Source organism: Herpailurus yagouaroundi, unplaced genomic scaffold, assembly GCF_014898765.1.
Source record: "Herpailurus yagouaroundi ecotype Mexico unplaced genomic scaffold, PumYag 140, whole genome shotgun sequence".
In the NCBI taxonomy this organism is placed as follows: Eukaryota; Metazoa; Chordata; class Mammalia; order Carnivora; family Felidae; genus Herpailurus; species Herpailurus yagouaroundi.
The window spans coordinates 26172948-26194506 of NW_024412395.1; the positions used below are offsets into that span (position 1 = coordinate 26172948).

Here is a 21559-nt window from a genome sequence, read left to right on the forward strand (position 1 = left end):
TGTTCTGAAACTTTAATATTTGCACCATCCTCACATATTCCTGCATACATATGCACACACATTAAATAGACTGTCTCCTTCACAAAGTTCACTAGCAGGTGAGGAGATCTTTTTTGTGGAGTACTTGGTTGAATTTGGAGTGTTCTAAGATGAGATAATTTTTGTGCATCCTGACAGATAAATTATTCAAGACAGTGAGGGATTATTTACAAAGAATTGATCCAACCATTAGTATGCCATTGAAAGTGGGGGCTAGGGTGGGCTGGAAGCAGGGTCAAGTGTATGTCTACATTAATTGTGCCTAGCACAAACGGTTCATTACATTCTTTACAAAAAAAAAAAATTAGGTTATCCACAATGAACACTGTATTGTTTAGAGGACTAAAATTTTCAAGAAATCTACAGTCATTTTAATCAGAGTGTAATTGTTAAGCAAAAATAGGATGTCTAAACTTCATCCGAAAGTCTCCCTCCCTTCCTGCCTCTTCTATTTCTTTGTTTTCATTTTGTGGTAACTAACTTATTGAATTCTTTTTTCTTCTCATTACATTCTTTCAGATGCTTCTGTATCTATGAAATCTCCTCTCTCTTTATATTACTTTTCCTTCCTTTTCTCCTTTCACTTTTCCTGCCAAAATATTTTTTGAAATAAATGGTTTTCAGAAATGATGCATGTAATTAGCTTCAGAGAATTAAAGATAATATCACGTTAGATATCTTAGATAATGTTTTGTTTTAGAAATAACAGTAAAAAACCATACCATAATGCAAAGAAACAAATATAGTAAAGCTGGCAGCATTTATCTTACATATTTCCAAAGGATTTTCATATTGTAGGAGAAGACATATGCCACTATATGCAACATAAGGTTATCATATTCATATCTATCTTGTATGTCTAGGACAAATTTTATTTACTGCTAGGAATGTAGAATGAGATTGGTCTCACTGACTTCAGATGCTGTTCACCTTAACAAATGACCAGGGATATTTCTCTAACCAATTGTTTACCAACCTTGCACATCAAATGATCAAATGGAGACATCTATCTGCTAAATGCAACATAAAGTTTTTCTTGACTAGATGACTGTGTTGAAATATAAATTTCTAAGTTATAAACTTATTTCTAGTGGCCTCTCCTCAAGTGAATTTATCCTAAAATCTATCTATAAATTAGATTAATTATTGTACTTATTGTCTCTTCTTTTAAAATGGAACTCTAACAGAAATATCTCTTTGGATATGAAATATGGGATTTGTATTGTACATGTTCTCTAACATCTGATACAGCTTTACAAACATTAAGGCACCCATTTTTGTCAGTGGTGGTTAAGTAGATTTTTCCTATTCCACAGGTCTAATTGCTTTTAAGAGACATCATAAGAACTAAAAATAAGGAAGTATTATTATTGTTGTTGTATTACTCTGAGTTCTTCAGTATCCAATATATGTTTTGTCTCTAGGTCTATTTCTAGCACTCAAACCCTCCTTACTAAGAATGAGATCAGATTATGATTGTGTAGTGGATATATTAATTTTGCATGTGTTCTCCACCAGATGATACCTATCTATATTAATTATCTTGTATCTCGGTGTGTATGAATAAATCCCAGAGCTATTTAGGTCTTTGTATTTTGCTTCCTAGCTCTTTTGTCTTATAAACTACTATATGTCTCACTGCAATAACAGTGAATTATGTTTGGCAAACTAGCTGTCTTTATTAAAGGTGAGTTTTAATTGGACATTTGAAACAACCAGCTTTAAACCTGTGATTGGCCTTGATTTCTTTCGAGATACACTTACCACAAAAATGTACTCTGTGGGAATTTGGTAAACTACCTGATAATAGGATAAATCATTTTTAGTTTACAGGAAAAAGCAAATGCTTCATTATTTTGTTGCTATTATTTACTATATCAAAAAGTATAATTTTAGCTAGCTATGTGCATGTGAGTCCAGATATCATTTGGCAAAATGAGTCAAGCGGGAAAACTTCCATTTCTTTGTGATGACACATCAAATATGTCCTTATCTCTAAAAGCATTAAGCATGAAGGAGCAAAGCCTTCCTACTTTGTTTTTCCAAGTAACTTTAGCATGAATACAAAAATCTAAATTATGATATGTTTACTCTGCAGGAGCCAATGAGAAAGAAATAGCCCTAATGAATGGTTTGACTGTTAATTTACATCTTCTACTGGTAAGTTTCCTTTCCCACCAATGTTTAGTATACACTCATTTGTAGAATCTGACATTTTTCTATCTTTAATTCATGAGCATCTGGTGGTTTACTTATTTAAAAATAAGTTGTGAGGTTATTTTCATTTTTACCAGGAAATGCTGGACTGTGATAGAAAGGCTTCTTCATAATCATGGGAGAGTTGACTCTTGCTAAGAGCTTTAAAATGATGAACAGTTCTTATCTCAGAACATAAGGAATAAAAGTCACAGTGGGTTAAAAGCAAAACTGCTTGCAAGCACACAAAACAATGATGTGCAAATGCCAGCAAACACTGAGGTTTTCAGAAAGAGTTTTCCAGTATGCTGGACATTAGCAGGGTGGGATTATGGATCAGTTATGTTTTTGTATATTAATTTTGGAGGAGTAGGTTAAAAAAGAATTAAAAAATAAAACTAGCTTGGAGTGGGGCGCCTGGGTGGCGCAGTCGGTTAAGCGTCCGACTTCAGCCAGGTCACGATCTCGCGGTGCATGAGTTCGAGCCCCGCGTCAGGCTCTGGGCTGATGGCTCAGCCCGGAGCCTGTTTCCGATTCTGTGTCTCCCTCTCTCTCTGCCCCTCCCCCGTTCATGCTCTGTCTCTCTCTGTCCCCAAAATAAATAAACGTTGAAAAAAAATTAAAAAAAAAAAAAAAACTAGCTTGGAGAAAAGGGATCTAATACCTTAAATGAGTTACTGTATTTAAAGTGTTTCATAATGCCTAAGTACTTAATAAATATGTATACCTTAAGATGTCAAATATATTCTTGATTTGGAATATGGTGCCTATAGTAACTGCTTGATGCTTTGAAAAATATTTTCATTTTTAAGCAAGTTTTTGGAAACATGTCTATGTAACCAAGGTACACAATGACTATATTAATATTTTATTTTAATGAAATGAAGAAATGATTATGAAATATCCCCAGAGGGACATGTTCATGAATTATGTTAAACATGATGGTAAATAGCATAGTTTTAAGTCAGACGCCCTGGGGTTTGATTCTTAGCTAAGTAACTTAATGTCTGTTTGACCTTGGACAAGATTTTAGTGATTTCTAAATCTTCATTTTCTCCTTTGTGAAAATGAGAACAAGAGTACCTACCTTGCAGGTATACACGGAGGGTGAAATGTGATATGTGAAAATTGCTTTAGCACTTGGCCAATGATTAACACTGAGTTAACAGCAGCAATCATTCCATTGCTATTGTTGTTATTGTTATCTTCTAGGAACTGTGGGCGGGAAAGAAAGGCCCCCTGAACAAATAAGCCACTTCTCCCTGGTGCCTCCAAAATGCCAAATGTCTCATGTCAGGCCTGAGGTACTTTTAGTTGGACCTAAAATAAAATCTTATAAAATCATAAAGCAGTGGAAATATTATGTACCAGAAACCAAATCAACAGCCTAAGATAAATCAATATCAATAAGATTTATATAGAACATGATATTTCAGCCTCATGATAGAGAAATCACCATTAAAAGCACTAGGAAGATAATTTATCAATTAAAATTTAAGTAAAGTTTGAGAATTTGTTTTTATCTGATTCACATTGTCTCCCAAATTTGCTTTTCCATTGATAAATGTAATGAACCAATACCTTTATCTTTTTTGTAATTCATTGGAAATAAGGCTAATTGGCAGAGGTACCCTTGATAGACATGCAGACGTGTAATTAAGTAATGCTGGAGATGTGTAATTAAGTAATGTGGTATACAATGAACACAGGTATAAATTGTGCATTAATGCTTTTCTCAATAAATCCATTTCATTGCAGCTATCATTTTTTAAGCCTACACCAAAACGGTATAAGATTCTTTTGGAAGCGAAAGCCTTCCCTTCAGATCATGTAAGGATTCTTCAAATTATATTTATATTCTTTCTACTCTTCCTAGAGGAGCACACCATTTGCCTGCTTTGAATGTTTATTCACTAATCTCTTCCAAGTAACCTTACAATAAAAACATCTGTCAAGTGCTTTTGATTAGGCATTTTTAAAATATAGACTGTAGTTTTTTTTTTTTTCCTCCTGTTCAAGTAAAACATGTGTTAGGGGAGGAAAGGATTGAATAGGAACATTGATTTATTAGTCTTTTTAAAAACATTGAGTGAACTGCTGGTTTAAATCAAGTGCAGTTATAAATGTTTTATTAACTCTTGTTGCTGTTTTATTTTATGAAATCAAATCAATACATACCCCAGTGCTTAACCCTTCAGCTACATAGAATAAGGGTATAAACTTTTATTTGTCGATAGCATGCTAGCATAATTATTGCTGCTTTATTATTGAAAAAAATATTTATTAAAGATTAAAAGTTTTTTTTGTTGTTCATTAAATCTTGCTACTTTAAGAAATTTGATTGTTCCAGACAGAGACACAACTAAAAGTGTATTGCGTGTTTCAGATTTAGTGCTAGACAAATTTGATTTCTGTCTTTCTGTTATCACTGCTAACTATTCTAACCCACATCTTGTAATTTTAAGTCATTTAATCATATTAATAGCCATTACTTCACTAAAAAGGATGAAAACCCTAATATTAATTATTGCTTAATAATTATATATTATTGACATTATTAATCAAATTAATAGCCATTACTTCACTAAAAAGGATGAAAACCCTAATATTGAGAAAAATTCAGGATCCCTGTAATTTCCTGTTCCCATTCATATCCTGTAGGCTCAGGGAAGGGAAATTTCTGATCTTCTTTCCTTTTATTAGTTACTCTTTTTAGGGTAAAGCCTTTCTTTTTAGGGTAAGCCCTTTTTATACTCTAGTTCAAACATAGCAAGTCCACAGTACTCACTCTGGTTATTTTGTAAGCTCCATTTTTGACTTGTTAGGTGACAAGACATCTTCTAAAAATCACTTGGAACACCCTAAAGTCTAGATGAAAAATGTAGTGCTTCAAGGAATGTTCATATTCCTGTGTATAAACTATATTAAGCAGTTCTTCTCTGATGTGTTCTGTTTAGTCACTTTTAACCTTGACCTTAAAGTTAATATAATAGTGTGCTTTTATTGTCATTTTATTATCTCTTTTTGGAGTTATTTTAATGTATTTCTGTGCATTGGACTTGATTTAATAAATCATTCTTCTTTTCCAGTATGCTGTTGAGTCACAGCTTCAACTACATGGACTTAACATTGAGAAGAGTATGCGGATTGTAAAGCCAAGAGAGGTATGAGAGAAAGATAAATAAATATTCATTATGCTTTTTATTTGGGATTGATTTTTTTTCTTCAGTTTCCTCAGAAGTTTATTATCTTCATTACTTTAATAGAACTTTCAAGAAAATATAAAAGACCTATACTTCTGTTACTGTTAGCTAATTTTGCTTACAATGGAGAATTAACTAAGAGGTGTATTTATTTTCATGTTTCAAGGGATAGTCATGTTACAAGCAAACTATTTTCCTTTGAATACCACTAGAGTCTCTCATATTCTTCAGTGAGATGGAAAGGATGGCAAATTACATATATCATTTTCAGTTTCAAGCGCCATAGCTTATGGATGCCTTTAAAATTATATTGTTGAAATATCTCTTTTTACTCTAAGTATCAGATGTTGTCCTTTGTGCTTGACTCAAAGCAGGTGTAGAGAGGGATATGGTTTAGTGGAAAGGACTTGGGCTTTTCAGCCTGGCTAATACACTCCACAGAAATCCCAGACCCATCAACTTATTGGGCAAGGGACTTTGAGATAGTTACTTTATCTCTCTGCAATACCTTCATATTTAAACAGGTAACAAAGGAAATACCTAATCAGGTTTGACATATGTTTACGATCTAAAATACTGTGTACTTTACATTAATAGAGATGTATGTAAGGCTAAGTTGCACAGACTTTGACATATGAACCTTGTAGCTTGTGTAATTTGGCATCAAGAGATCTACACAGAATAAATTGTAGGTCTCACAAATGATGCTCCCAGGCTATTAAGCCAATGTTGAACAATTATTTCTTTCAATTCAGAATACTTTGAGAAATTAAAATCTACTCCATTTAGTTCTATTTGCCAACATGCAATAAATTAATGGAATGGAAAGTTCTCATACCTGTGACAGCATATCTATTTCATACCTCATATAAAAATTGCTAATTTCTACTAAAAATGAATATAGCCACTAATTTACCAGACGTTTTAATGTTAAGAGAGACAAGTGTTGTGGAACCTCATGAGTTAATCATAATCTTGGGAACATTCTTTAGCATTACGAGATTAGAGAAATTCAACATCAGAGAGAACCACATTCTGCCATTAAAAATATATTTCTTATTTGCTTTATACTGAATCCTCAAATATATAGATTGTTAATATATAATACTTCTATTAATCTTCTTTTTGAAATTATGGTGGACAAATATATTGGATTCTTCCCAGAAAAAGGTTTTGGATTACCATGCTATTAATTTTACTTAGAATTTTTCTTACAATTACTGAAATCATTCTTTTTACATATAAAGTATACATCAGTTAACAATTTAGAGATTTCAGCATCGATACCATTTTTATAGATTTCAATTTTGTAAACAAGTTCCAACCTTCTAGTAGAAATTAAAGTGTGTGCTGTATTTGTGATATATATGTGCCTAACATGGGACATAGTAATGGACAAATAGCAACAGTTACCAAAAATTAAAATAACTGAAGGAAAATTTATGAATACCTTAAGGAGTTTCCCTCAGATATTAATGGAGTTAATTATACTTTGACTTCAAAACTATGTCAGATTTAGCACAGTAGAAAATTCATAAAAACTTTATGAATGATTAAGAATGATTAGGACAAGTAGATACTTTGTATTTATTTAGCTGATTTCTTTTTGCTCAAGTTGTTTGCAAGACCAAATCTAAATTAATTAGCCATTTTCTCTAAGTAAGCAATAATTAGTCTTAGCTGGGGATAAGTAGGGAAAACTAACCTTGATAATATTGACTTTTATTGATATTTCCCTTGATTTTTGGATCTTGATCCTTAGATCAATGTGGAGGAGAGTTTCTCCTTAAAGTAACAGAAAATATTGATTAGGTTATATTCAGATGAAAGATCTATAAGGATTTTTTATCCTGGAAAAAATTGTGATAGGTTGATAAATGAAATAATAATTTTCAAGAAATTTTCGCCATTTAATATTTCATGGACTTCTAGTACTTTCTGATACTTTACTGGATGGGAAGGAGGAGAAAACAATTCGTAGGTATGGAGATACTGAAGATTAATTGAAAAACTGAAGAAAAAACTCAAGTGAGTAGGGTTTTGCAAAGACTTTACTTTATAAACATTTTTTTTACTATTTTATTATCATTTCTTATAACAAAAAACCATACCAAAATTCTGCTCTCTTGTCAGATTTTTGACGACCATTAATCTGAAAAAAAAATTGTCTTTGATTGTTCTTAGGTGGGAAAAGTTCAAGGTGAATTTTATTTTTTTTTATGTTTATTTGTTTTGAGAAAGAGCCTGCATACTCACACATGTAGGAGAGGGGTAGAGAGAGAGAGGGAGAGAGAGAGAGAATCTGAAGAATGCTCCACACTCAGTGCAGAACCTATCATGGGGCTTGATCCCAGGACCATGAGATCATGACCTGAGCCAAAGTCAAGAGTCTGACGCTTAACTGATTGAGCCACCAGGTGCTCCATCAAAGTGAATTTTAGATTGGAAAATTTAAAGTGATAAATTTATTATTGTGGATTTGGTGTAATTTGTGTCTAACTTGACTTTAGGGGGAAGAAACATTGAGAACAGAGGATATCCTTGAAGTAATTGAGAAGGAAGGAGACTCAATTGCAGTGATCCTGTTCAGTGGGGTACATTTTTACACTGGACAGCTCTTTAATATACCTGCCATCACAAAAGCTGGACAAGCAAAGGTATGCACATCATTTTCTCCTTCCCACATTGCCCAAAAAAATCACTCTACTGAGAAGTATGCTTACTGCACATTGTAGTGAAATCTTTTTGTTTGCACCCATGTAAAATTATTTCAACAGTTAAAAGCAAAACAAAACAACACAGTCTTACATTTAAAAAAAAATCTGTAGTCTTTTGCTTGAGGCATCTCTTTTTAAACCTCTTTTTGTCACTTCTATGGCCTCACTTCCTTACTACCTTCTGCTCTCCTAAAGTTTGCCTCTAATCAGTAAGACAGGTGAGGTTTCTGCATGCAGGTGATGTCATTTGTACTGAGTTATGCCATCACCAGGCACCAGACAGAATACTTCAGAAAATAACTGCATATGCCAGGATTGTTCAAAACACAACGCTACTACTTTGTCATGCTATAACTCATTCTAAATATAACTCAGTTCTCACTTAACCCTAGGTGCTCAAAGAAAGGGAGATGCAGAATAAAAATTAACCGTCGATTTTTACACAGTGTACTTTTAAAAAGCCACTTTGTTCTTAAGAATGTTGAGAAATTATTGGGGCGCCTGGGTGGCGCAGTCGGTTGAGCGTCCGACTTCAGCCAGGTCACGATCAAGCGGTCCGTGGGTTCGAGCCCCGCGTCAGGCTCTGGGCTGATGGCTCAGAGCCTGGAGCCTGTTTCCGATTCTGTGTCTCCCTCTCTCTCTGCCCCTCCCCCGTTCATGCTCTGTCTCTCTCTGTCCCAAAAATAAATAAATGTTGAAAAAAAAAAAAATTAAAAAAAAAAAAAAAAAAAAAAGAATGTTGAGAAATTATTATCCTGCCAATAACGAGAATTTTTCCATACGTATTACTAAATCACACTTAAATTGCTTACTATTTTGAAGCTGCATCTTTTTATATAAGTGTTTATAAAAAAGTGTTTTTAGTGTTTGTTTGCCTGAAAAAGGAAATCAGAGGATCAATGTTCAACAGTTACAATTTGTATTTAAAATCCTTACATAACAGTTCTATGTGATTCAACGATGAAATTATGCATTTAAAAAGGTGACAATCGAATTTTCTTCTGAACATTAACAAGTTATGGGATTAATATATGTGTGAGGTCTAGTTAATATATTCAGTTATTGAAGCTAATGAATAGAACTAATGAAAAGAAATTTAGCACCGTTATCCGCTGTCTCTAGGAATTTCCAACCACGGCTTCCAACTGGTTTGATGGATAACTGTGAAGGTGGTGCATTACGAAAGATATAAAGATAATGTCTTCTTAATTTAGGCTTTAAATGTTAAACACCAAAATAAAGAGAGGTCAATAAAAAATTATATTTTTCAGTGCTATGCGAGTAACCAGCAGTCCCTGATCCCCTTAGTGTACATGCATGTCTCATTAACCTTCATTGAAATGAGGCAGGAAGATAGAGAAGAAAGACCACGGGCTTTGGAATCACAGTCTGAGCTTTAAACCTTAACTAGGTCATTTAATTGTTATATGATCTCAGGCAAATCACTTGACTTTTCTGAGCCTCTTTCACAAGTGTTAATTTGGGACAACAGGACCCACTTTATAAATCCAGTGTTGAGAAGGAAGAATGTAAAGTATCCACTGTATTGCACACATTCCACTGTTTAGTTAGGGAACCCTCACACCTTCTACTGACCTCAACAAATACAAAGCTATGGAGTGTGGCTCAGATATCTATTTTCTTTTATTTCCCATGTAAAAGCAAAATAAATTTGTTTGCTTAGGTGCCACAGGTAATTCTCATTCTTAACTACTTTGGTTGCTAAAACCGTTCTCTTGGTATTTTTCAGGCTTTCTTTTACTTAAAAAGTATAATAAATGCCTGCCACATGAAATTCTCATTGAGCTTTCAGTCAAATGAAGGTAGGAATGAGCAGTTCCATCTAAATGTAACTGCACAGAAGTGACAGAGACTATGCGAGTGAAATGGTGACAGAGTAGACTTCAATTTATCCATTATCAAAATTATTCTAACACTCATTTATACTCTTTCTTGCTAGACAATTTCCCACATTCCCAATGGATGTTGAGAAAAGTTATTTGAAATGTACACTTACATAGCTCTCTTGGGTGGTCTATGAAGATAAAGCTGAAGACAAAGGCAGAGAGAAAATTAAAGGTGTCAGTCAAAAACGAGTTAGGAAATCCTGGGGAGAAAATGGCATAAAAGAGTCACTGTGAGAAATGGCTAAATAAGATTTAAAAAAGAAGAAAGTTTCCAGAAATGAAGTATGGCAGGAACCAAAATGATCTTGGGATGGAACAATGAAAGTCAACAAGAATAGTTTTTATTTCAAAATCATGTGAAAGGAAAGTTAGGACAGGAATTGCACATATACCAAAATGAGCACACATCATAACTAAGTGGCTTGTTGAGTTATTCTGAACCCTTATAATCATCATCCACTTTAAGAAACTTCTAGAACATTTATGCCACTCAGAATTCTTAGTTGTGCCTTTTTCCAAAGGTACCACCAAAGGTACCACTCCTGACTTGCAGCCATTTATATTAACTTTGTCCATCTATAAACATGTTAATATATCCTCTTTTGTATCTGTCTTATTTGCTCACTATTATGTTTCTGAAATTCACTCGTGTTGTATGTAACAGTAATTTTGTGGAGATTTTGGTACCAGTAGTTTTGTTTTTCTTTTCATTTCAGTATATTGTTATAGTGTATGAAATAGATCACAATATTTTTGTTTTCCATTCCTTTTTTTAAAAAAACTTTTTTTTAATGTTTATTCATTTTTGAAAGACCAAGAGAGAGCACAAACAGGGTTGGGACGGAGAGAGAGGGGGACACAGAATCTGAAGCAGTCTCCAGGCTCCCAGCTGTCAGCACAAAGCCCAACACAGGGCTCTGACTCACAAACTGTGAGATCATGACCTGAACCAAAGTCAGACGCTTAACCAAGCCACCCAGGAGCCCCTGTTTTCCATTCTAATCAAGACAGATATTTGCAGTTTATTTCTACTTGAGAGCCATTGCAATAAATGCTATACTGAACATTCTCGTATATTTTTTTAGGTAATCATTCACACCGATTTCTGTTAAGTATATATACTTAGAATTGAAAATCTTGGAAATATGGTATACATATGTTCCATCCTAATCAATAAAACCAACTTTCCAAAGGGTTGTATCAATTTGGTATATATGCCTATCAGTAGGTATGAGAGTGTCTGCTGCTTTATATCCTCACCAATAGCCAATCTGATTAGTTTGTAATGGTAATGCATTGTAGTGTTAATTTGCACTTCCCTGACTATTGATGAGGTTGGGATCTTTCAAATGTGTTTTTGCATGAGTACTATCTTTTATGAAATACTTGTTCAAGTGTCTTGCCCAATTTTATATTTGGTTATGTCTTTTTTATTTGGTTGTAGGTGGTATAGAAATTGATTTTGAAGCATAGAAAAAATACAAGATTTCTAGTGATCATCTAAAAATTAAAAATAACTAATGAATCAAAAGAACAGTTGATACTATAGTTTTGATTCATGTAACAAATTTCAGATGCTGAGGTTTTTCTTAAATGAGAAGGCCTGAGGTGGTGACAAGTGGGGCAGGCCAAGGAAAATTAAACATAGCATCAGGTTAGAGAATCACATTATAAGGGAAGGTCAGCATACAAAAATAGATCTTAATTTGAAGATACATTTTTATTTTTTCTTTGAAGCCATCTACTTTATTTCATATTATTGGCCAACCCGCTATTTTGGAGCTCTGCCTTACGTCTCTACTTCTAAATTTTCATATTCTGTTACTTGTTTCTGCTAATCATTTCTTCTTTTCTACACCCACTGAATGTAATTGTTCCCCATTGTCCTTTGAATTACTATCCCTAGAGATTTTAACCACTGCCAAGATTCCATTCTCACTGCCAAGTGAAACTACAGGGTACTCCCACACTCAAAAATGGTTATTTATGCTCATCTGTGTCTTAAACCTGGAAATCCTACATGCACTTTGAAGTCAGCATGCTCTAGTTTGTATCCCCCTAAAATGTCCCTACTATTTCATGCCACCACCCTTCTGGACCTTTACAGGCAACTCTAACATGCTCCTCTTCTGTGCCTTTTCAACCAATCACTTCTTAATTCCATCCTCTCAGGTTTGGTCTTTTTTTTTTTTCCAGTTTTTTTTTTTTTTTTTTTTTTAATGTTTATTTATTTCTGAGACAGAGAGAGACAGAGCATGAGTGGGGGAGGGGCAGAGAGAGGGAGACAGAATCAGAAGCAGGCTCCAGGCTCTGAGCTGTCAGCACAGAGCCCAACACGGGGCTTGAACTCACACACTGTGAGATCATGACCTGAGCCGAAGTCGGTCGCTCAACCGACAGCCACCCAGATGCCCCTGGTCTTTTCTTTAATATTCCTAAATCAATTATGAAGTTTTTACACTTTAAGAAACAAAATGCCTGTGGGAAATTAGCCAAAAATTAGGAACTTCTTTTTCCCATCATTAAAGATTTGAATTAGAAGCCTTCTGGGATGCAGTAAGCAGTTGAGTAACGTCTAAATGGCATCTCCAGGGCTCTCTTGTTTTTCTTCTTAGGCTTCTCACATCACGGTCACAAGACAGTTGTCCCAAATCCAGATATCACAATTCTATTTAAGGCAGAGAGAAGGAAGGAAGGAGAAGTAGCAGTGCAGCTTAATCTATCCCTTTCATCCAAAGTGCAAAATTATTCCCAGAAAAAGCTAGCAGATTTCTGCTTATGATTCATTGCCTTCTGAAGTGGTAGCTTCAAAAGAGCATGAGTAAAGAAATTTTTAACCTTTATGGTCTTATAGTAGAAAGAAGTTAAGGAAAAGGGGTTGGGAAAGAGTTTGAGTTACCAACCCACAGTATTTCCCATTTTGACCCTCATGGGGCATTTTTTTTTTAAACTTATTTCCTCTTTCCTCTTCCATCCCTTCCTAATTTTTCATTTTTTGCTTCCTTTCTTTTATTTCTTTCTTACTTTATTTTCTACCTCATTTCACAAAGCATTTGAAAATGATTCACAGGAAACTGATTAGGCAACTAATGAAATATAAAGAGAGAGAATAAAGGGAGAATCTCTGGATCATCTGGAGAAATGAATGGACTCCCCATAAATTGTAATTTCTTAATTTGGATTAGGATTAAAAAAAAGGTAACAAATAGAGGTTATTTTCAGTGGAAATTCTTGGTATATTAGGTAGACTGGGTCTTGATAACAAATAAATAAAGCCATAAATGCTTTCACTGTGATAGATGTCCTTTTATTGTCATGCAGCGGCCAGGAATTCACTTTCTCTCATGAAGTGATCCAGGTTTCCAATGACTCAAGTTTGTGTCTGAAGCGGTAGCTTGGAAAGAGCATGAGTAAAGAAATTTTTAACTTTTATGGTCTTATAGTAGAGACTTGTATACCCTGGAGCCTCCGTCTGGATTCAGCCAAAGGAATGGTATAAAAGGATGTGAATGGAGCATACGAACTTCTTAAAAGCACTAACCATGACAAAATTTATTTCCTCTTATATTACATTGGCTAGCACATGGACATTTCTGGGAAATGAGCTATATTTGTGCACTCAAGAATAAGAGCTATTAGTTTTGCCACACCTGGAACTGGGGTGTTTTGTCTTGCTGATGGAGTAGGATACTTATTCTGAGGTGCAGGGTAGCATTTGCATTAATAAAAAGTTTAGATAGTGGAGACAGAGTCAGACCTGGTCTTGTGTTTATGTCTCTCCCTTAGTTTATCATAGTTTGGCTGTCTTAATGAACTTACCAATGTCACTTCACTTCTCCATTAATAACTGGGGAAGGTAAGAGTGCCTGTTTCCCAAGAGAATTAAACAAGTTACTATTCTCACAGCACTTAGTATTTAGTGCTTAGTAAGTACTCAAGTAAATGTTAGCAATTACCAATATATGAGAAAAGTCATATTGGAATATCCAATCTACCAGAAAAAGAAATAATGGATCCTTAGACAGAAACTGAAATATTCAGAATTTTAAACTAAAGACTCTCACTGGACACTTCCATACTGGAATACAAAACAGTAATCTAAACAACATGGCTAAAACTCAAGAGATTAGATTGAAATTTTATAAGATTAGGTAATGGAATAATAGAAATTGTAATAATCGTATCCTTAAAAAAACTCAATGCTAACTGGTTATACTCCACCTTCTCTCTTCCATGCCATATAAAATGGCCTACAACATACTGGAACTCATGGTGCCGGGCAGACAGTGGGTGCCAATAAATAATTGTTCAGTGAATGATTGATCCCCTTATTTATCACATTTTTACACTATATTTCACTATACTTCTATGCATTCTAGCATGTTAGTTTTCTTTTAGCCTACTGAAAATTGAAATGCAAATGATGGCTAAAAAAATCTAAATCTTGCAAACCTGCACTTTAATTTATTAGCTTCTACCTTGTCCTGTGTCACTTTCCACTGAGGATGAGTACAAACATCTCTTAGACCTAATCATAAGCTGCTTAAATTATTAATAAATAATAATCACTAGTAGAGCCCAAACAATTTGAATAAAAAGGAATTAATTTTGGATCCAGAATAATGTAAGACAAAAGCCGGAATATAAGTGAAAACACCATTCCTAAAAAGAAAGACATAGTCTAGCTTTAACATCACTTAGTAAAATCTGAAACATCTAAACAACACTCTCACATATAAATGATCACCTTATCAAACTATCCATTTATCTTTAAGGAAGGGCTAAATTCTTTTTTTTTTTTTAACGTTTATTTATTTTTGAGACAGAGAGAGACAGAGCATGAACGGGGGAGGGTCAGAGAGAGAGGGAGACACAGAATCTGAAACAGGCTCCAGGCTCTGAGTGGTCAGCACAGAGCCGGACACAGGTCTTGAACTCATGGACCGCGAGATCATGACCTGAGCCGAAGTCGGCCGCCCAACCGACTGAGCCACCCAGGCGCCCCAGGAAGGGCTAAATTCTTATTAAAAACAATTTTCAGGAGACAAATGATTGACCAAGCCTCAAAATTCTGCAGAAAGCTTGGCTGAGATGCTTCTATTATTAGAGATTGGGCATCAACTCTGTAAAGGACAATTATGATAGAATAATATCAACAATACTTGCATGGGATTTGAGCAATGGATCAGCTAGGAAAAATTAGTACCAAATATGTTTGTATATATAACTATAATATAAATTGGCATGTTGTATGAATTTTTATGCATAAAAATTAACCTTTTCCAAAACGGTTTAATATTAGAATGTTAAATATTAATTAATCTTTACTAGAAATGGTAATGAATACAACTATTCTATTAAAGTCACTGTGAGCTCACCTAATATGATCTTCTCATTAGTGCATAAGGAGAATCATGTCTCTATACTCTCTACAGTAGAATGACATGCATTTGGTTCTTGTATTCACTCTTTTTCTCAGTAAATATTTAAGTAGTAACTTATAGTAATGGAGGTCCAAATAGAAACACCTAATTTAGGGGCGCCTGGGTGGCGCAGTCGGTTAAGCGTCCGACTTCAGCCAGGTCACGATCTCGCAGTCCGTGAGTTCGAGCCCCGCGTCGGGCTCTGGGCTGATGGCTCAGAGCCTGGAGCCTGTTTCCGATTCTGTGCCTCCGTCTCTCTCTGCCCCTCCCCTGTTCATGCTCTGTCTCTCTCTGTCCCAAAAATAAATAAACGTTGAAGAAAAAAATTAAAAAAAAAAAAAAAAGAAACACCTAATTTATCCTGGAGTGTCAAAGTGATGACCTTCTGGGAGAAGATGAGACCCGAGCCAATTTTAGAATTATGGATAGGAATTAACCAGGTCAAATCCCCTCCAGGTACCTAGCTTTGTGTCAGGGCCATTCCAGACAACTAAACAAAAAAAAAAAAAAAAAAAGAAAAAGAAAAAAAATTGATTAGATTGCCAGAAAGCAAATACTTTAGTATAAGTTGATTGTACAAAAGATTGGACAGTTAGAAAGGGTATGATAAGAAAGGAATCTATAAGACAGGCAAAGGTAAAGAAGGGCTTACTGAGCTTTATTATACATCTTGAGCTTCTCCCTGAAGACCCACAGAGAGCCACTGAAAGCTTCTAGACAGTAAAGAAACTAGAATTTGTTTTAATTTTAAAAAGAAATTTCCTGCTTACAGGAATCGGTAGGAATGCGATAAGCATGGACAGAAGTTAAGAGGCAATTGCAGTTGCTTATACAAGAATTTGAAAAATCTCTATCATGATACAGTTCAACACGGGGGTACCAGATACCAGACTTATTTCATGCTACATGAAATATTTTTCAGATCTCTCATAGAAATCATTTTTATTTAACTTTATTCTCTCAGTCATGTTAAAAACAGGTTTTATATAAATATCAGAAATCAAGCGTCTGTACTGAGCTCCTGCTGTTTCACCCAGATTTGGTTCTATTCACAGAATCCAAGGATAAAAGAAAGACGTTAGTGTAGATATACACATAGAAATAGAGAAAAGGGGAAAAAGGCCAGAGATGAGATGAAATGTCCCATTAACTAAACATCCGTTACTTTGAGAATAATGAAGGATTATTCTACTCAGAAATACATAGTAAACTGTCTCTGTAGTCTTAAATTCATCCAGGTTGTATCCTGCAAACAAGAAGTCAAAATATATTGATGAGGATCAGGACCCAAGAATCTAAAATTTTTGAGTTCTTTCTAAGAAGTTTTCATCAGAGGTTTTAAGTTTTTCATTAGATGGGTCGTGTGAGAAAGACAGATTAATTCTCAAAAAAAAAGGGGGGCGGTATTTTGGATTCAAGACATTATTTTAGAATTACAGATCTGGGAAAAAGCAAGCCTCCTCATTGCCAATCAGGATTGTTGCCTCTGTGGCCACTCCCATCAAAGCCATGGTAGATAACTATTTCTCTGGATGTAGCTTTATTCAAACATTTTGCCCCCTCCCCCCCAACTCCAAATGAGATACTACACTTAGGGTTTTGTTTTTTCTTTTTTGTAGATGATATGCATTTTATAAAATACTTCAGTTGTCTAAAACCTAGGCTATTTTCTCCAATATCCCATTGTTCACACCACTTGATTAATCAAAGGAAGAGTAATGTAAGTTTGTTAAACTGGAAAATGGAAGTGTTTCAACATGAAATATATACACTAGTTCTAATTTATTTACTGACCACTGTAAGAATGGAAAGGCAATTTTGTGCCTCACAGCAAGGAAAGTGCAATTTCAAAATACCTTTAAGCAGAAAAAGAAAAAAAAGTCCTCAACAAAATATGAGAGATTTCCCTTAATGTCCTCTTCACTGCTCCCTCCTTTAATCACTTAAATTATTTATGCAAACAAGATTAAAAATATCTAGCCTCGGGGCGCCTGGGTGGCGCAGTCGGTTAAGCGTCCGACTTCAGCCAGGTCACTATCTTGCGGTCCGTGAGTTCGAGCCCCGCGTCGGGCTCTGGGCTGATGGCTCGGAGCCTGGAGCCTGTTTCCGATTCTGTGTCTCCCTCTCTCTATGCCCCTCCCCCGTTCATGCTCTGTCTCTCTCTGTCCCAAAAATAAATAAATAAACGTTGAAAAAAAAAATTAAAAAAAAAAATATCTAGCCTCAGGGCCCCTGGGTGGCTCAGTCGGTTGAGCATCGGACTTCAGCTCAGGTCATGATCTCGCAGTTTGTGGGTTTGAACCCTGATTCTGGCCCTGTGCTGGCAGCTCAGAGCCTGGAGCCTGCTTTGGATTATGTGTCTCCCTCTTTCTCTGCCCCACTCCTGCTCACACTCTGTCTCTGTCTCTCTCAAGAGTAAATAAACATTAAAAAAAAAAAAAAAAAGAATATCAAACCTCAGTTGAGTGAAGACAAAATGTTCATTTTCTTAGCAAATAATCTATCTTAAGTAAGGTGGTGAACAAAGAATATTACTATCATATTGTCCGTAAAAATAAGCTTCAAGGGAAGAAATTAAGGATGATATCTTCAAGAATTATCCTATGGACTCCTCTGAAATATTATCAAGTTCAGTATATAAGTAAATTTACATATATAAGTAAATCTAGTTGAGAAATTTGCCATGTAAATTGACATACCAATCACTGGAAAATACTTTATGAAAAATCGTATTTTCATTTCACATCTAAATGGGGCTCTAATATAGGTATTATTACCTTGTGATGGATAAATTAAAGAGTTGCTTCAAATCCACTTTGTAACAGGATGGGTAGATAAAGAGAAAAGTAAATGTTAAAAGTCACCATGCCTTTGAAAAGACAACTGCCCGTGTTTGGGAATGCTGTGATTAGATCCATGTGTCTGATAGATCTATGTATCTATTAGATGCCCTGCCTCATGTTTGTCCCACATGATGACCACCACACTTCTGCCATTTGTGGAATAAAATCCAAATCACTTGAGCCTTTTATGATTTTGCATATACCTAAATTATCAGTATCACATTTGCCTCTGTTCTCCTTCATGTTAACTTTTTTCAGATAAACCAAATGTTTCATAGGTTTCTTGCCCAGTTGTCATACTTTCTGTTTCCATGCCTTTATTCTTAGCTTTTCCTCCTCTTAGAATTCCCACATGTGAATTCTGTTCTTCCAGCTTAACCACTACTTGCTTTACAGGTTACAACCTGTCCTAAAGATTTGTGTTGTTTAGCCTTTATACATGCATTCATGGTATATCTATTTTTTCAATGTTTATTTATTTTTGAGAGAGAGAGAAAGACAGATCATGAGTAGGGAAGGGGCAGAGCGAGAGGGAGACATAGAATCCGAAGCAAACTCCAACTTCTGAGCTGTCAGCACTGAGCCCTATGCGGGTCTTGAACCCATGAACTGTGAAGTCATGACCTGGGCTGAAGTCAGATACTTACCTAACTGAGCCACCCAGGTGTCCCACAAACATGGTATATTTAAAAAAAAAAAATCATCACGTGTTAACAATAAAAAGTCAAGAGGTTTTATATAAAAATTCCTAGTTTCAAATATCTCCTGAGAAATAAAAAGGTTGGCAATACTGGATCATCATTTGTGTAGAATAAGTGGCAAGGCTGGGTAATAGCTCTGCCCATTAAATGGGGTTTGAGCTCTTCAGCACAACTCTTATCTGTAGCTATTGACCCTGGCACTGAAGCCGTGACAGCTGGCATATGTATTTATGCTTATATTACAAGAAAGGGTAAAGTGAAATATTTCTTATAGGCCCAACTCATATACTTCTTGACTACCTCCTATAGAAAAATGAGTGTGCAGGGGCGCCTGGGTGGCGCAGTCGGTTAAGCGTCCGACTTCAACCAGGTCACGATCTCACGGTCCGTGAGTTCGAGCCCCGCGTCGGGCTCTGGGCTGATGGCTCAGAGCCTGGAGCCTGTTTCCGAATCTGTGTCTCCCTCTCTCTCTGCCCCTTGCCCGTTCATGCTCTGTCTCTCTCTGTCCCAAAAATAAATAAACGTTGGAAAAAAATATTTAAAAAAAAAGAAAAATGAGTGTGCAAACCTTTACCTCCATCATCAAAATTTTCTTGCTTCCCTGTGTCAGGCTAGATCTGTCTTTATATTGTATTTTCATAGCATGATGGAAAATGTATTATTGACCACCTTTTGCACTATCTTGTAATTATTTCTATGCTTATCTTAAGTCTCAAATTTAGGAAGCTTATGTCAGCAGAGTGTTCAATGACTGATTGAAAGTGGACCCTATAAACTTCACAGACACATGCTAGTGCTTTGCATATAATCTCTTATCTTTCTTTAAATAAATACCTATTTGGCCAGTGGATGAATAAGTGTGTACACATCAGCAAGGATGGGTCAAGCTAATTTTATGGATCACATGCTGTATAAAAAGCACAACTGTGCCCCCATTTAAGTAGAATCAGAACATTTGGAAGAATTAGGCAACTATCCTAAAAATCAGAATATGTTTTGTAAATTTTGAGCTCTTTTTCAAATTCCATTTCTATTCTTTGACACACTTAGGACATGCAGACTGCTCCATTAACTCATTAAATATTAAATGAACTAAATTAAGCTTGAAAAATTACCTTGAGCTATTTTTCTCATCTTGGGTATCTGAAATAAATCAAACAAAGTATTTTGTGTGAGGTCCTTGCCAGCTGGAGAAAGACTCTAAAAGAGAACACTGCCACTCAATTTGTTTTATTTTTTTTCCCTTCAGTTTTATACTTACTTCCAACAATATATAGAGACAACAATCACTGCTTTTTTTTTGGTAAAAGAAATAGCAGAAATTTACTCTTGAAAGCACACTCTTTGTTAGAGTAAGACATTTTTACCTGCAAATTACACAACACTTAGGAGTCTCAAGACTTTTTTTTTTTTTTTTTTGCCTTTTCTGTCTCCTAAATCCCTTTTTCTCTCCATAAGCTGTTGGCTCTGTCTCATACCTTCTTAACTGACACATTTCTCTTAAATTTCAGTAGCAAATTGACTCCATGCTCCCCACCTCTGACTACTCATCTATGGATTTGTCAGTGTCATCAATATGTACTTTAAGCAGGGGCGCCTGGGTGGTGCAGTCGGTTAAGCGTCCGACTTCAGCCAGGTCACGATCTCGCGGTCCGTGAGTTCGAGCCCCGCGTCAGGCTCTGGGCTGATGGCTCAGAGCCTGGAGCCTGTTTCCGATTCTGTGTCTCCCTCTCTCTCTGCCCCTCCCCGTTCATGCTCTGTCTCTCTCTGTCCCAAAAATAAATAAAAACGTTGAGAAAAAAAAAAATATGTACTTTAAGCAAGTCCAACTAAAAGGATTAATTTAAGTTTCTACAATAGCACTTTATACAAATGTGAATATTAATAGGCACTGTTGAGGAGGAAAATTTTCCTCTACCCTCAAAGATTGTTCTGGGTGGTCTAACAAGTTGACCTGAGACAGGTTAGCAGGAGAAAATAAAATTTGATTTTGTACATATGAGAACCCTATATACATAAGCGATTCAAAGATAGAAAAGTAAACTGAGGTATATATCCCATCCACAGCTAAGGAATTGGATAGAGGCCTGGAGTTCAATGGGGAGGTGGGCAATTCACCTGGCAACAGGAAGAATGGATGTTTGGTATTTAAATGTCTGAACTTCCACAGAGTTGGGCCATTCAGATAAAATTTATCTCTGCTAATAACTCTTATTCTGAGAAAAACTAATTTAGATTCTCTTAGGTAGTAACTAGGGTAAATATTTCTCTTAAGTTTGCAGAGTCTTGATTGCCTTCAGCTCAAAATATTCCACATGCCAAAGTGGCACGTTTTGGGGACACTTGCTCTAAACTCTTTCATAGTAGAATAAATGAAAAGAAATTGGAGAACATAATAAACTCAGGCTGGATGAAAGACTTTCAGAATAAAAACTGACTCTGAAATGAGATAGTAACAGAGATGATAGAGGCACCTTTTACAGAGATCTTTATTGAGTATTATAATTATTATTATTATTTAGCATTTGTG

At 35.3% G+C, this 21559-nt stretch overlaps 1 protein-coding gene across 1 annotated transcript in view; it reads left to right on the forward strand.

Moving 5' to 3' along the window:
- KYNU (kynureninase) overlaps positions 1–21559 on the forward strand; it is a 114592-nt gene that overhangs the window by 39520 nt on the left and 53513 nt on the right. The window contains exons 6-9 of the mRNA XM_040474973.1: positions 2138–2199; positions 3994–4065; positions 5325–5399; positions 7949–8095. Of these exons, the coding sequence (XP_040330907.1) occupies positions 2138–2199; positions 3994–4065; positions 5325–5399; positions 7949–8095 (356 nt within the window). The remainder of the gene's footprint in view (positions 1–2137; positions 2200–3993; positions 4066–5324; positions 5400–7948; positions 8096–21559) is intronic.